The sequence below is a fragment of the Cydia strobilella genome, chromosome 12 (assembly GCF_947568885.1).
Source record: "Cydia strobilella chromosome 12, ilCydStro3.1, whole genome shotgun sequence".
NCBI classification, from domain to species: Eukaryota; Metazoa; Arthropoda; class Insecta; order Lepidoptera; family Tortricidae; genus Cydia; species Cydia strobilella.
Genome location: NC_086052.1, coordinates 11,919,117 through 11,935,241, shown reverse-complemented (window position 1 = coordinate 11,935,241; position 16,125 = coordinate 11,919,117). Strand labels below are relative to the sequence as shown.

Below are 16,125 nucleotides of genomic sequence, written 5' to 3'. Positions count from 1 at the left end.
CAAAAATAAGGCTAGCTCTTAATAAGGGTTACCCTTATCTTTAAGCGCTTTTTATAAAGGTTTCCCTTTGATACGTGCCTAGTCAAAGAACGCCGCCGTCGCCGCCGACGATCGCTCGGATTCGAAGTAATGTGTGCTTTATGAACAAGGTAGAAGATTGAATTAGCACGCTAACCTAGGCTAACCCTTATAAGCAATATGCAAGGTGTTGGTGAGCGGATGATAAGGGTTTTGTAAGGGTATTTGGGCTACCGATTACTCAAACGTGGTAGCTTTATATAAGGGTTTTTAAAAGCAAAACAAAGGGTTTCGTCTGGCAAAGGGTATGGTGAGTTAAGCCTTATGCAATACCCTTATAAAACCCCGATAAGGGATAGCGGGCCGGTCCCTGGTCAGGGGGCCTACCGCGAACCACGTTCGACGTGTTGCTTCCCCGAAATTTGTAAGTGCGACAGAGAGGCAACTCATCGAACGTGGTTTGCAGTAGGCCATCAGACTACTATAATTCACGCGTCGAACAATGATCTCTATGACAGTTCCTCCAAGTAGCTTTTGGATCGGCTTAGTTTAAAAAATAATTAAACGAATGTTTTTACTGATTTTGAATACTTGAATGTTACATTTCTTAAATAAATTAATTCAACAAACATTTCACGTGTCAGCTGCTCCATATAAAACCGAAACGTCGTAGGGTCCATCATTGGACGCACAAGGTATAAGACACCATTGCACATTTTCTACATTTAGACTCAAATACATTTGTATAAACAATCTAGGTAGCATATTTCTTTAGGCATTTTTTTAAATATTAATATAATTAGGTACTGTGACTAGACTCCGACCACAAAGTTTTACATGAGCCCATACATTGTCACTGCACTTAAAAAGTGGCCAAGGTCTACACAGTATTTCTAATAAAGGTGTCAAAAGCATGATTGAAGAATACTAGGCAACCAATTATCAAAATTATTTTATTGAAAATTTCGTTCTGCTGGAAAACTGTCTAAATTCAAAACCACAATTTCAACTGATGTCATCAAAAATATCATACTGTACTGTAACTAGTATAGTATTTAATATTATAACTAAACATTTTTACACCTCATTTCATCAATAAATTTAACACTGTCAGTGTTAAGTTTCCTTAATGTATAAACCAGTGTCCATTTCACTGCACTATTTTGCTAATCATTATTTACTTAATTTCTTTGACATAGGCATCTAATTCGGCGTCAAGTTGTTCTGCCGTGGGGACAGGGCGGCGGCCCCGGCCAGCACCGGCACCGCGGCCACGTCGGGCTCCGGCTCGTGGCGCGCCTCCACCACCACCTTGATTTCTGCCAGCACCTCCCACTTGAAACAAGAATGAATGATATGAGTCTATATACTTAAATATTTTATTTATATAAGTTTTTAGTCAAATTAAATGTTAATTATTAACATTATTTGCAAGTTCTATTGATGATGACTACAATGTCAGTTATAATTATGATGGTTGTTGGCTGTGAATATTCATCATTCTATTAGTCATGACTGTTGTAGATAACACTTGAACAATCAAAGTGTACCTCTGTTAGAATTTCTCCTGATAGGACCTCCACCGCCGCCACCACCACCACCACCAAGGCGACCTCCTCCTCTTTCTTCAGTTGTAAAGGGGCTTATTTCTGAAGTTGCTAACTGGATATTCATTGCGCGGCCATCTAGAGGTACTCCATTATATTGTTTCATGGCTTTTAATGCATCAGCTCTCCTTTCAAACACAACATCAGCAGTCCCTAAAACAAATGGTTTTTTTTTATTAGTACAAAAACAATAGCTTTACAAAGATAAATATGAAATAAATTAAACAATTAAACAAATTGAATTTTAATTGAGTATAAATGAATACTCCATATTTCTAGAAAGGATAAAGATAAGAGAAGTATTGATATTTCAGAAATTAAGAAAAGAAGAACACATGACAACGAAACCATAATAGCAATTTTAAAACTAATTATCCTTACCTAAGGACCTTCCAGATCTGTCATAATGTACAGCGGCACTTTTCAAAATGCCAAATTCAGAAAATAGCTCTTGAATATCTGAATCAGAAACTCCAAAGTCCAAATTGGAGACCATGAGCTTGGTGGGGCCCATAGTAATGGGTCCGCTTCTTTGCATCTTCCTCTCGCCAAAGTCCGAAAACATATCATGTTTCCATGTGCTGTTAACATCACCCTGAAATGTTGTCCTTATAGAGCATGCCAACTGGCCACTCAATGCGTCTTTGAGTATGTGCACACTCAAAATACACGGCAACCAAAAAAACATTTAGTTGATGGCATAGTTGGACTATGAAAATTTAATTTAAATGATGTTTTTACAATTCAAAAATACATGTAATGACTGATATAAACAGTGAATCTATACATCAATTTTGAGAATATAGTCTCTTAAAGATGTTTTTAATCACTGATACACAGCACTAGTGTCAGCTTCACAATGTCCATGGGGAGTCGTGAGGCAACTTCACATTGAAGATAAGTAGAATTACATCGAGTTTGCACTCGATATAAGTGCCTTCTTCCATATCCAGCGCCCACAGCTTGTGCCACGGAGAATGCAAATAACACAGGAACATCTCCACACCTCCTTATTTTGCGAACATTCCTTGCATCTCCATAGAATTGCGAAATCGTTGAAGTAAAATTACATGAATGTAGTACAGGGACATCATCAACTAAGTCCTTCAGTCCTTTAATAACTGGACTATACGGCCCAACCATCGATGTACAACAAAAGGTGGCAATAAACGACAATAACTTTCCATGTTCCTAGGATGATCCCAAGAACTATATGGACAATAATAGGATTTTAATTATTTGAAAACATTAGTAACATCAGTAATCTTCGAACAAGGAAACATTTGGTATCAATATGGCATAGCTACATTTCGCAGTTCTACAATTTCACTCCATTCACCGTCAGCAAAATGCGTCATGACGGTCGGCCATTTTGAAATTGAACAATCTTAGGTTATTCGATTTACCCTTGTGTAATTTGTTGGTTTGGAAACACCGCCACGATTTCTTCCTCGCAATACGCCACCAGAGCGACCATTGCGGAATCCACCACCAGCTCCGCCGCCTCCACGACCAGGTCTTTTGTTAGTATCAAACTTTCTGCCTGCGCCACCTCCGCCTCTTCTACTTCCTCCTTTACTTGCTTTTATGATATCGTCCAAAGCCATATCAATCCTGTCCACCATTTTTAATACTTTGTGAAAGATTAAATAAGTTTTCACGAAACAAAAATTACAACAATTCTTAGTTAAAATGTTAACCGCGTCTTCGACTAGTCACCCAACTCGACGCCAAACCAAATGAAATGAGATGAGTGAGTGAGAGGAAGTAAGAACGAATGAAAAGAACGTAACGTCATCAATTTGGTGGAAAGATGGCAACACTGTGATAAACGCGTAAACTTCAATGTCTATGGTTAGATGAGCTATTTCCTGTTATGTTCACCATTTCCGCGTTTAAAACCAGTACTCAAATAGCACAAACCAAATTTGACAATTACATGACACAATTTTGTGTTTTTGTTCTTTGGAATGGAATCTTAGGTTATAAAAGCAACGGAGAATTTCTCAACTAAAAGTTTTTTTATGCAGCAGTATAATAATGACTATGAATAAATACATGCATCCACGAAATATTTATAAAAATCCTCCGGATTTCGCTAAGCTGTCAAAAGACTTCTCAGAATTTTCCAACATTTGTAAAACGGTATGTAAGTTAAGTTTTACTCGCTCACTCATTATACATTATTTAATTTTGTACTTGGTCATTAAGTGATTCTCTTTGATTTTAGGATGTATCAGGAAAAGTAACAATCGATTTTAAAGATCCACATTCCTTAAGAGTATTGACAAGGTGTCTACTGAAATCAGATTTCAATCTAGATGTTAAAATACCTGAAGACAGATTAGTGCCCACACTGCCTTTACGACTCAACTATCTCCTGTGGGTGGACGATCTTATGAAGGCTATCAAAAGGACTAAACATGTGAAAGGCTTGGACATAGGTATGGTTAATTTAGGTATTTATTTTTTTAGTCTTTCAAAAATATAATCTTCTTATTTTTACTTTGTTTTTTGTTTAGGTACTGGAGCCTGTGCTATTTACCCACTTCTGGCAACGGCGAAGAATAAATGGAGCATGTTAGGAACAGAAAATGATGAGGAAAGCCTTGTTAAGGCTTTAGAGAATGTTCAAAGAAATAATTTGCAGGATTTTATTCAATGTAAGTGATAACATTCCATAAAGGCTGGTGTCTACTAGGCTCGCCGAAACCGAATCGCAATAATTCGCCTTCTATACATTTATTATGAAACTGCCTCTATTAACGAAGAGCCGCGGCGCGTCGAATCGAATTTACCATTCATAGTAAATGTATAGAACGCGAATTATTGCGATTTGATTCACCTCGACGAGTCTAGTGGACACCAGCCTTAAGAATTCATAATAAATCTGTGATTGGACTAAAAACTACATATAATTTGTAAACCTTTTTTTAGTAAAACTAAACAAGACTTCATCAATATTAGATTACCTATTTAATGAAGAAAGTGGACCAGAGTTTGACTTCAGTATGTGCAACCCTCCTTTCTACAGCAATATTCAAGAACTCTTGGAATCTCGTAGTACTGCCAGGTTTGTAATAGTGTTTTTCAAACTGGAAGGGTACAATGATAGATGTCATCTCCATACAATTTATAACCATGCCAAATGTTACAAAATTGTATTGAATTGACATCTATCATCTTCTAAGAACAAATTAAATTACTTTCTTATGAAAATATTCCAGCCCCGGGCACTGGAGGCCTTGGTCTTTTTTTTCCCTATAAATATAAATACTATAAATATGTATTTTTCTGTTGGTCATTATTTTGATAACACCTTTAAAAATGTATGTACATTTTTTCTTGTCTTATTAAGGCCACCTCCAAAGAATGGATTTACTGGATCCCCACATGAGTTGATCACGGAGGGAGGAGAATTAGAGTTTTGTAGAAAAATGATACAAGAAAGCAAGAACCACAAAAATAAAGTCATGTGAGTATCAATTATTTTACCCATTGTATATCTTGCTTCATACAATTTTAACATTGCTAATTAATTTGAAAAACCTTAGCTCAGTTATTCTTATTTCTGTTACAGATTATTCACTACAATGGTAGGACATAAATTTACTTTAAATGAATTATCTGAAGATCTGAAAGCAGATGGTATTAAATATACTAGCACAGAATTCTGCCAAGGCAGAGTGACAAGATGGGGTTTAGCATGGACATATCAAGACTATGATATTTACAAATTAGGTATTCATTTGTTTTGAGTATTTTAACCATAATTGGCATATAAGTTGCATATAAGGTTGAACCTTCATTTGAGTTTGCTGTTGCAAATTACCTCACAGTATGGAGGGTAAAGGTACTATCTATACTTTACTGTAATGTCAAACTTACAGTATTGTAAGATAATATGTGTCCATCCACTACTCTTTTTTTAATTGTGGAAATGTTTTTTTTTTTCAGTTCCTCCAAGGGATAAGCCTCGGAAGAAGATTGCTAACACAGTATATCAGTTACCAGAATTATCAGAGAGTATAAGTAATGTTGATATTGCTTTTAATAAACTTAAATCCCTTCTGATGGGCTTAAAAATATCAAATAATATCCTTAACAAAAAAGGAAATTGTATATTTCTAGACATAATTGCTACTGAAAACACATGGAGTAATCAAAGACGAAAAAGGCGCATGCTTCAAAGAAAAGAAGCAAATAACGCAAAAAAAATGAAACAAGAGTTCTCACAAGAGGCAGAGACACCTATTCTGGAGAATAATAATTCGAAAGAAAAACCTATCATGCTTGAAAATGCATGTTCAAGTAATGCTGATGCTTGTGATGATGCTAAAACAACACAATTCCTGGCAAACACTGAAGCAGACTTAGAAGAAGGACAGTTAGTACATGCATTTTTAAAACTTTTCATGAAAGAAGGCCATGTATTTCTTGAAACCGAGTTTCTTGATGGCACCACTGGGAAAGAAGGCTTACATCAGATAATACAGTTCATTAAAAACAACTGGAAGTAACTAGGTGTTTCTTTATTTTATTCCTGATATACCTATTGTAAACATTTTGGCAGATTGAGCTATTTTTTAAGATATTTTAAGAATAATTATTCTTTTTTAAAGGGCCCTCCACACTCGTGCGCGAATCGCGACGCGAAGCCGCGAACATGAGTGTGGAGTCTAGTTCGCTAATCAGCGAAATCGACTCCACACTCGCGTTCGCGGCTTCGCGCCGCGTAGTCTGGAGCGACTTTAGAGTAAAGAGGCTTAAAAACGGGCAATATTTTTACTGCAATATGTGTGTCTTTTTCTAACATGTGAGTAAGAGAGGGACACCAATAGTTGCCGGCCACATATTGCAGTGAAAATATGGCCCGTTTATAGAAACCCCTTAAAAAGATTGCATAGATTCATACAAGTCCACGCCAGTACGAGCTATTCCTACTAGAACCGCTCCAAGGTCGCAGTGCGGTGCGGTAGTGTATTACGATTTTGAAAGAGACGCAAATAGCACATTCCCAAGAAAGAGAATTGTGGTTGTCTCTTTTGTTTTTGGATTTAAATTTTTTCGTCGTCTTTACTAGTGCCTCGAATAATACGAATATAAAAAAAAGAAATGTCAATCAGTCGTTAGTCAATCGGTGTTTGTATGCAATTGTTTATCGATTTTGGCATTATTAGCTCTATATTACACTATTCTAGTACTGAATATTATACTAACAAAATATAAGAATGGATGATCCATCGAAAATTCGACAACAACCATCTTTAGAAAATGCTAATGAGGAAGTTATGTCCTCGAGTACAGAGCTGGAGAATAATGTGCCACCCTCAAGTAATGGTGTCGCTGCTTCTGATGCTTCAAAGGATCCTCAAAAACCATCACCGAAGAAGCCCAAAAAACGAAAGCCTAAAGTCCCTAGGGACGTAACTGCACCACGCCAGCCACTAACAGGTAAGAAAGATTTTTTTAATACTTTGCACACTATTTTTGTTTGTTGTGATATTACTTACATCCATGTTGTGATACCGACTTTCTACCCCACCTATCTCTGATCACTCGGTTCGTCTATAGTTAATTATTTAGAGCATAATTTGTATTATTCTTTTCACAATTTTACTCACTTCTTATCTAGGATATGTACGATATTTGAATGAGCGACGCGACCAGCTACGCGCTGAGCACCCCGAGCTTGGGTTTGCGGAGTTGACGCGCCAGCTCGCCAGTGAGTGGAGCAAGTTGCCAGTAGAGGAAAAACAACATTATTTGGATGCGGCTGATCAGGATAAAGAAAAGTAAGTAACTAATTCATTTGGGCACTCCCAATGAAACGCTTAGCTGTTTGCATACAAATTGTGTATTATCCTTTGGTCATATTGTGTTCATTGTTACATTGTGATCACTGATCCTTTCTTTTACAGAAATTTATTAGAGTAATCAAAACCAAATTAAAAATATGGTTTAGGGCTACTTGTAGCTACTCATTTTAATGTGCGTATGAGAGCAGTTTCAGTTACATTTAAATTTTATTGCTTGTTTTTACATTATGAAAATTTGCCATTTTTACAAAGGTACAATAAGGAGTGGGATGAATATAAGAAAACTGATGCTTACAAGGAATTTAGAAGACTACAAATGGAGCAAAAGCATTCTGGTGGAGCGGCTAAGAAGATGAAGCACAATCACAACCAGGCCAGTGAGGGTGCCAGTACTGGTAAGCATAAGGGGGCACAGATTTAATAGGTACATTTAGCCTGAAAATTATACTCAAGGAATACTATGAACAGTAAATAGTTTAATAGTGTCACTTTAAGAAAGGTTCTCAAAAGTTGGCACACACTAATGAATGACTTGTCTGCTAGCTATCTCATAAAATAATAATTTTGACAAATTAATTTGTATTTAGTATACATGCGTCACTGAGTTTCTTTTCCTTATTTTTTCAGCAGCACTTCAAACTAGCACAGAACCAAACACTGCAACAGCAAATGGACCCAGTGCACCTGCAGTGCCACGGCAGCAAACACCTCCTAGGCCCAGACCCTGCATTACTCCAGCGTCTGTAAGTAATTAACACTTTCATCTCTAAATACATGTATACAAGCACTCTGAAAGATGTGTCCCTAGCACATGACATAGCTATGAACTTTATATATACAGTGATTTTTCTATTTAAGTATGTAATAACTGTAAAATTATGGTTTTATACTTTATCCTTGTTCTACTCATCACTTATTTCTGAATCTTAATTTAGTCTGAATATAATACCTATTACTTAGTAAGAACAGTCTGATAACTTTTTTTTATCCATTACTACATTACCTATTTAATCTTTTGGACGCCAGTGACGGATATATCGGCACCGCAGGTCCAACGCCAAAGACTGATTAATCCGTTACAGACCACAGAGCATCATAGACCTACATGCATGTGCACAAAGTTCAATTTCAGTTTTGACACTTTGGTGATGTGGCGTCCGAGTGACGGCTTTTGTGTTTGGCATGGCGTCGAAAAGTTAACTACATCAAGCTATTACAGTTCTAATCATCATCAGTGATGATTTCCCACTTGTCCTAATTTGTTATTTATTTATTTGCAGGGTGAAGACTTTGGTGGTGGGGACACAGATATTCCCATATTCACTGACCAGTTCCTGCAGCACAACAAACTGAGGGAGTCTGAGCTCAGGCAGCTAAGGAAGGCTAACTCTGATTATGAGCAGCAGGTAGATCATCATTTGAGAACAGTGTCAACAGTGTTTTCATCTGCCAAATGTAAAATAAATAAAAATAGGTATATTGCATGAATCTAGTATAACTGGTCTAGTATAGTGGGGGGAAATTACTGGAACGGGATAGTCTTATGTATCTTTCAGTAGGAGTAGCAGAGAAGGGACTGTTATTGTTTGTCCTTGTCACAGTCTCACTTTTTTTTTTATTCCCCTCCGTAAATTTAGTATGGTTTATGGTGGGCTACAAATCTACTAGACCAATCATATCGTCGAATTGCGTATGTTTTGTCCCTCACGGGCGCACGCGTATAGCTGATCTATGTAATGCTAGGTATATTGAAAAATATTGACAGTCAGCAAACACTAGCTAACAATTACATCATGTATAGATGTAATATTTAATTGGGATTCCAAAATTTTAAAATACTTTACTCATAGATACAAAAGGATCTAAAAATATAGGATTTATCTTGATATAATTTTTAGAATGCCATCCTACAACGCCACGCGGAGGAGGTGAGCGCAGCGACGGCCCGGCTGCGCGCCGAGACGGCCGCGGCCGCCGAGCGCACCGCCGCGCTGCTCACGCATCGGCGCGCGCTTGTCGCTGCCCTGGTGCATGCGCTGCAAGCCGTCGCCATACCAGGTAACTTTTCATAGCGCAACGCCGTCCTACAAAGACCCGCGAAGATGAGCGCAGCGACGGCCCCATACCAAGGAACTTGTCAACAGTTGTTTAGAACGCCATCCTACAAAGACACGCGGAGAGGAGATGAGCGCAGCGACGGCCCGCTTCGCGCAGAGGTCACCGAGGCCGTTACTTGGTAGCTTGTTATATTTATTATAATCCGAAATTTGTTCTAAAATAAATTCTAGATTTCGATCTACTTCAGTTTAAACATTTTGTGGTAACTGGTTGTAAAAATTCGATTTTTGGGAGAATAAACATCGGTTACAATACATGCCTGTAAAGGCATGCGATGGCATGTCAGATTATACGGCGTGGTTCAACCTTCAACTTCAAACCACTGCTATAAAAAAGAGAACGAAATCTAATTTTGACGTCTAATGATGACTAGTGTATATTTTGTAGAAAAAAGTATTTACAATAATTTGCCAGCTGACCTAAAGAATGAAAATAGCCTACCCAAATTTAAAACCCAATTAAAAAAATATTTACTACAGAAAAACTTTTATTCTACTAAAGATTTTTTTCGGAAAACTAATAATTCATTTTTAATAATTAATAGTACCTACCAGTATCTTTATTTATTCTCATACCTAATATAATTAACACTATAATTTTAAAGTATAATTCTAATTAATTTGAATTATTTATGAACAATAAAGATTGTAAGCCAATATTTTGACGCATATTTAATAATTCGATTTTTATTCAATTTATATATTAATGATACTATTTTAATTACGTACATATTAAGATAAGACATTTATTTCAGTTTATATTAAGATAAGTACTAGAAATGTAAAAATGTACCTAGATTTAAGAATGTTGCAGTGCCCTAACAGGGTGTCATGTACCTACAAATGTATTTATTGTAACACCTGTATTATGATGAACATGATAGCAATAAAGATATGAATGAATGAATATTTAACTGTTTGGACTTTTCAGGTGGCCCAACAGGTGCAACCGAAAGTAACATTGAGGAGTACATGGACAAGCTACACACCCTGGCCAAGGAAACCAAAAACCATGCGGCCATAAAGCAAGCCAGAGACATTCTTAATAAAGTGGAACTACCCATAAATTAGTATCTACATTATCAGTATTTTATTAAAACAATATTAATTGCATAATTTGTTTTATTAGAACGTAGTTTTACATCAGTTTATACCACTAATAATATGTAAATACTTCAAGTACCTAGTTAGGGTAGCATGATTATACCCATATATGACAATACAAAAATCATCATTTTGTAGCATAATTAGGATAACTAATAACACGGTCATCATTCATCAGTGGTTCATCCGCTTTGTTACCGTGTACCCATGGTAAAGTTTTCCATTATGCAAGGAAGCAAAATGGTTGTTTACTCCTTATGCTTAAATTGAGACTTGAGCAAGCGACATAATATTCCAAAATCGAACTATTGCTGCCAAGTAAAACACAATTTTCTATACATTGACAATATGATATGACAAGCATTTTTTTAAATCAACAGGATTTACATTTTTTTTATCAAATAACTAATTCTTATGAAACATAAATATCAGTCATATCAAATACATATAGCTTACTACTAGGGTAAACAGCATTATAGCCATTGTAGGCACTTATTCTCTATAAAGATAGGTATATTTGTTACTGTATTCAGAGCTACAGAGGCGAAAATCTGTCAAACATAGGTAGAATAAACTAATGTCCAACCAGTTTTGGTTTCGGCCGAAAATAGCAAAACCGAACTCTCACGTTTCGGCAAAAAATCCGATTTCGGTCGGACACTAGAATAACCTATATTTTGGTCCTAGGGCCAATAACCAAGTAATGTGCCCTACCCCCATATCTTCCTTAGGTCATCGAAGATTTCATATTTCTGTACAAGAAATGAAGTTGTCTAAATGCACCTAATTGTTACAAAAAATATGTCAATAATATTGAATAACTTAAATAAATAATAAGAGCCCATTTTTAGTGTTCCGTGCAAAACTTTTTTTGACAAACGGAACACTTATGGGATCACTCGGTCTTGCAAATCAGTTAAATGCGTTTTTCTCAGAGACCGTTTGACATAGATACCTAAAATTTGAAACAAGTTATTTTTAAATAAATTTACGAAATAGGTTAGGTAATCCAACTCGTTTACTAATTTCTATGCAAAGTTAAAAACTGTTCTGTATCCTAACATGGTAAAATAGTCCGTCATTGTTTTCCCCCTTCACTCTTCAAGTGTATTCCTTTCATATCCATGTTAGTAGCCTTAGTAGGTATTAAGCTTTAATTAAATAAAAAAAATATTAAATTAATACTTATTGCATGGATCCATGTTCATGAGAGGTTAAAAAGGTAATAGTAGTTATGTTCTGTTCACTCTTGCTTGCTGTTGTAAGAGGTGCACAGTTAATTTATGGGAGCAGCACCAGCCAACAATAAAGTCCTGCTTATCATGTAATATAAGCAGTACAATATTGTGTGCATAAACAGGTCACAGGACAGTGTGTCATGTCATGTTTGTCTTTGTATACCTCTAGTCTAGATAGTTATAACCAAACATAACTAAGTTATGAATAGCTATAGCAATGAAACAAACATTTAACGATGTCAATAATGGCTTTGAGACATGTAGGTGCATTTTTGATCTTGAATGTGCAACCAGATCTGGCGAAATGCTACTAGTCTAGTACAAAATTGGCAAATTACTCTTATGCATGTAGAATGTACCTTATGCTGTGTGCAGTGCAAGAGCCAGATCTGGATTCACCTGAACTTGGTGTATTCTAGAGATGGGCTGAATCACTATTTATTAATCTGTGGCTGAATTAATATTCAGTATTCGGCATATTTTCTCATTCATTTCATTTCGTATGAATGCAACTATTCCCATCTGTGCCCAGCAGGGACAAATGGGAATACATCCTGTATTTCAACAGCATGTCTTGCAGATATTGTATAGTGTTATAAGAACTACTATGCCTAATTACAACTAAAATATCTATTGCTCATCATTATGACCCTCTTCCTCATCTTCTTCATCAGAATAAGTAGTGGAACCAGCAACAGAGCCAGAGTTAGACCCAGTGATTGACTTGGCTCCATCAGTATCATACTCATGTAACTTCAACCTCCATATCTTGATCAATTGGTCCCATGACCTGCGGCTGTATTTTGAATATTTATCAGGGGTCTTTGGGTCATCCTTAGTGCGCTTGTCTCTGAAATAATATGTAAAATTAGATTTATTCCTGGGTACACAAGACCATAATTCCTGAAAAAATGTACAAGTACTCTCTACAAAAAAAATATGGTACTCTAGATATAAATGAATGTACACTTGAAAAAGTTATCCAATTTCCTTAGTTGGTTAGGCAAAAATATGCAAAATCCTTTGTGAATAAACGATTTATTTATTTATTTAATCTTTATTGCACAAAAGAAAATACAATCGTACAAAAGGCGGACTTAATGCTATGAGGCATTCTCTACCAGTCAACCTTCGGGTAAAGCAGAGAATTTGTAGGTGGTGCAACATAGTAATTACATATAAACAAGTATAGTTAAATAATGCATAGGCATAGACATACATACATATATCTGTATATATAATATTCATATAAATACATACAATATACATACAAACAAATACATAAGATATCAGATAAAACTTTCAAAACAGAAACACTAAGAATTCATCGTTCTGCAAGCAAAGTACTCGCGTAAGGATTTTTTAAATGCAAATCTATTCGGACACTGTCTAATTTTAACAGGGAGACTATTCCAAAGGCGAGCTGCCTGAATAGAGAAAGAATAGGACATGAAACCTGTTCGGTGAGATGGTATGGACAAAGAAAGGTTGCCAGTAGAGCGAAGTTGACGGACACAAGAAACACCATAGTGGTTGAAGAAAGATTTGAGATATTCGGGAGATTGGGGATCATTAATAACAGAAAAGAGGGTGCAAAGCATGCGAATATTTCGACAAACACGTATAGGAAACCAGCCGAGTTTAGAGCGGAAAGAGGAGACATGGTCGTATTTATGAAGACAGAAAATGAAACAAATGCAGTTATTTAGTAAACGATCTAACTTGTTCAAGAGCTCTTCATTTAAGTCTGGATAACACACATCACTGTAGTCAATTATGGGTAGGATTAATGTCTGTGCTAATAAAAAATTTGTTTTAACGGGTAAAAAGTGTTTAAGTCTATTAAGGGCATGTAGAGATCCAGTGACTATCAGTTTCTTGAACATGCATTTGGCAATAAAAAAAACAGACAACAGAAAATATTAAGTTTAGAAGAAAACTGAAGGCGCAAGAACTTACAGGGGTACATGCTGCAAATAGTTATGGTAGCCAGTTGTGTTTTTTCCATAGTCAATTTGTTTCTGTCTTCTTTGCAACATTAATGGGTCAGTCTCTAGTTCAACAGGCTTCTTTGGTTTACTGAAATTATAATTTACACGTTTTATCAACATTTACATGTTTGTAGGCAATATAAGCAGCTTTCAAATGGAAGTACTTGCCTTGCTCTTGTTTCAGCGCCTGCTTTCTCATTGGGTTTTGCCCTTTTCCTACTGCGTGAATTTTCTCTGCTGCTGTCCGACTGTGACAATACCCTTTCTTTTGTTGCTTTGCGTTTGTCTGCTTATAAAAGATAAAAATAACTATTAAATATAAACAGTGATAATAATAATAAATTTACCGTTTGTAAGGATACTATAGCTTACCATTGAGAGTTTCTCTTAAATCTTTAGTCCAAGTATTATCTATTGCGGAGTTACTCATTATTGAGTGATAATTATTTTAAAACGAAGATCGGTATTAGGTATTCACTGCAAACAAAAGTATTGTAAGAAAAAATAACAAGACACGATTCATTTTTTCCAATTATTTTACTTTGTTACCTGTGATATTTAAGAGATAACACAGTGATAGTTTGAAAAGTAGGTTAAAGATAGTTAAACTTGTATTAATTGCATATTTAATTACAAATCCAAATAATAAAATAGAAACTAAAACGATATGAATTTCTTGACTTGACACTGACAATCGAGAAAACGCGCGCACTCCCACAAGCACGCTTGCCGGCAACCGGCATCAAAGAGTATTGTAATATACCGGCATTCACTAGTATAGTATCTCTTATTAGTCTGTGGCTCTGTGGCATTCACGAACCACGAAAACGACCCATTCATATTTATGCCGCATCCACACTCTCCACAAGTTTACAGGAGGGAACGCGACGCGAGAGTGAGGACGGTGCGCTTGTGTCCCTCCTCGCTGTCACTCCGCTTGTTGTCGGTTTTTCGGACGAGAGCGACGCGAGTCAAAGGACGCGAGGGGATGAGGCGAGGGAATCAACCACACTCGCTTTCGCTCACTTTGTGTTTGCTGCTGCAGTGGTTATATTCTCTTTAGCTCCCTCCACACTCGTGTGCGGATCGCGGCGAGTGTGTAGTCTATTTCGCAGATCTGCGACCTCGACTCCACACTCGCGTTCGCGGCTTCGCACCGCGATTCGCGCATGAGTGTGGAGAGGACTTTTGGCTGCTGCAGACAACATCGAAACTGGACAATAGTACATTATTGTCGAGGCTCGGAAGTAGCTACTTGCTGGCTGAGGATTCGTTTTAAACGGACGACCTTGGGAGTCCGTTTAATTGAATCCGAAGCCAGCAAGTAGCCTTCCAGCCGAGTCATATATAGTGCTTTTCTCAAAAATGACGCAATAATAACAAATATAATATAAATATTTTACAGAAGCAACGCTCTTATTTATATATTTTCACAGAAAAAAGTAAAAGGATTTGCTTTGCCGCCTTTTTATTTTTTTTAATTAAAAAGAGAAGTGTATTTTTCTGCTGAAAATACGCCAACCTATTTGAGACACCTAAATAGTCGCGGTACCAACATTATAATAATAAGTACTGATCATCTGTTTGGCAGTTTAATGGACCTATGCCTTCATTTGATATGGCCACTTCAACTTTTAAAAAGTTTGGAACTCGACAGATAATGGAATTTGTATGCAACATTGCAGTCCCGAAATCGAGACTGCAATGTTTTTAACTTTTTAATTTTTTGACGGACCATAAACTACGCCCTTCGCGACCTACTTTTTAACCGGCAACGTCGACTTTGCCGTCCGTTTTTGAGAAAAAATATTTTTCATGTTCTATGCTAGATTTACATGGATTAATACTAATTTTGGTTTTTTGGTACATATTTTTGGAAAAAGAGTCACTACAATCACGTCCATCTCATAGTAAAGGTTGCGAGCAACTAAATATATCGCGAGTGTGGATCGCTAGCATTCCTACGGCCTCTACTTGGCCCAAAGAGTAGTATAATATATACTTGGCCTCCACTGGCCAAGACCACAGATTATTAACTAGTTACTTCGTGCCAAGACACGCGCCGAGCGCCTCCAGGAGGCGCAAAGAATATAATACTCAAGGAGGCGCCTCGAGAGAGTGTGGATCCGGCATTACACTATCTAAGGTATAGCTAAAACTACTTGCATACAATGACCTCCTAACAACTCCAATAATATAAAAAAACTTTCTGATATGTCAATAGTGTCAAT

At 36.6% G+C, this 16,125-nt stretch overlaps 4 protein-coding genes across 5 annotated transcripts; 2 read left to right on the top strand and 2 right to left on the bottom strand.

The window, feature by feature from the left end:
• Positions 1-954: 954 nt before the first annotated feature.
• LOC134746143 (THO complex subunit 4) lies at positions 955-3,370 on the bottom strand. Its single transcript, XM_063680432.1, has 4 exons — positions 3,032-3,370; positions 2,007-2,220; positions 1,569-1,778; positions 955-1,353 (listed from the first exon to the last, which is right to left on the bottom strand). Exons 1-4 carry the CDS (start codon positions 3,248-3,250, stop codon positions 1,196-1,198), a joined length of 801 nt encoding a protein of 266 aa, XP_063536502.1. The 5' UTR covers positions 3,251-3,370; the 3' UTR covers positions 955-1,195.
• A 212-nt stretch (positions 3,371-3,582) lies between these two features.
• LOC134746142 (U6 small nuclear RNA (adenine-(43)-N(6))-methyltransferase) lies at positions 3,583-6,182 on the top strand. Its single transcript, XM_063680431.1, has 7 exons — positions 3,583-3,770; positions 3,856-4,069; positions 4,148-4,288; positions 4,563-4,698; positions 4,984-5,100; positions 5,206-5,366; positions 5,583-6,182. The coding sequence occupies exons 1-7, from the start codon at positions 3,666-3,668 to the stop codon at positions 6,143-6,145; spliced, it is 1,437 nt and encodes a 478-aa protein (XP_063536501.1). The 5' UTR covers positions 3,583-3,665; the 3' UTR covers positions 6,146-6,182.
• A 567-nt stretch (positions 6,183-6,749) lies between these two features.
• Positions 6,750-10,673, top strand: LOC134746140 (high mobility group protein 20A). Of its 2 annotated transcripts, none has more exons than XM_063680428.1 (7): positions 6,750-7,079; positions 7,261-7,420; positions 7,697-7,839; positions 8,075-8,187; positions 8,725-8,850; positions 9,343-9,502; positions 10,493-10,673. In XM_063680428.1, the coding sequence occupies exons 1-7, from the start codon at positions 6,857-6,859 to the stop codon at positions 10,630-10,632; spliced, it is 1,065 nt and encodes a 354-aa protein (XP_063536498.1). In that variant the 5' UTR covers positions 6,750-6,856; the 3' UTR covers positions 10,633-10,673. The 2 variants fall into 2 exon arrangements, with proteins under 2 accessions (XP_063536498.1, XP_063536497.1); XM_063680427.1 differs by having other exon boundaries at positions 6,751-7,079; positions 8,072-8,187.
• On the bottom strand, positions 10,670-14,618 carry LOC134746141 (histone RNA hairpin-binding protein). The gene is made up of 5 exons (XM_063680430.1): positions 14,444-14,618; positions 14,267-14,371; positions 14,063-14,180; positions 13,863-13,982; positions 10,670-12,753 (listed from the first exon to the last, which is right to left on the bottom strand). Exons 2-5 carry the CDS (start codon positions 14,322-14,324, stop codon positions 12,534-12,536), a joined length of 516 nt encoding a protein of 171 aa, XP_063536500.1. The 5' UTR covers positions 14,325-14,371; positions 14,444-14,618; the 3' UTR covers positions 10,670-12,533.
• Positions 14,619-16,125: the final 1,507 nt, after the last annotated feature.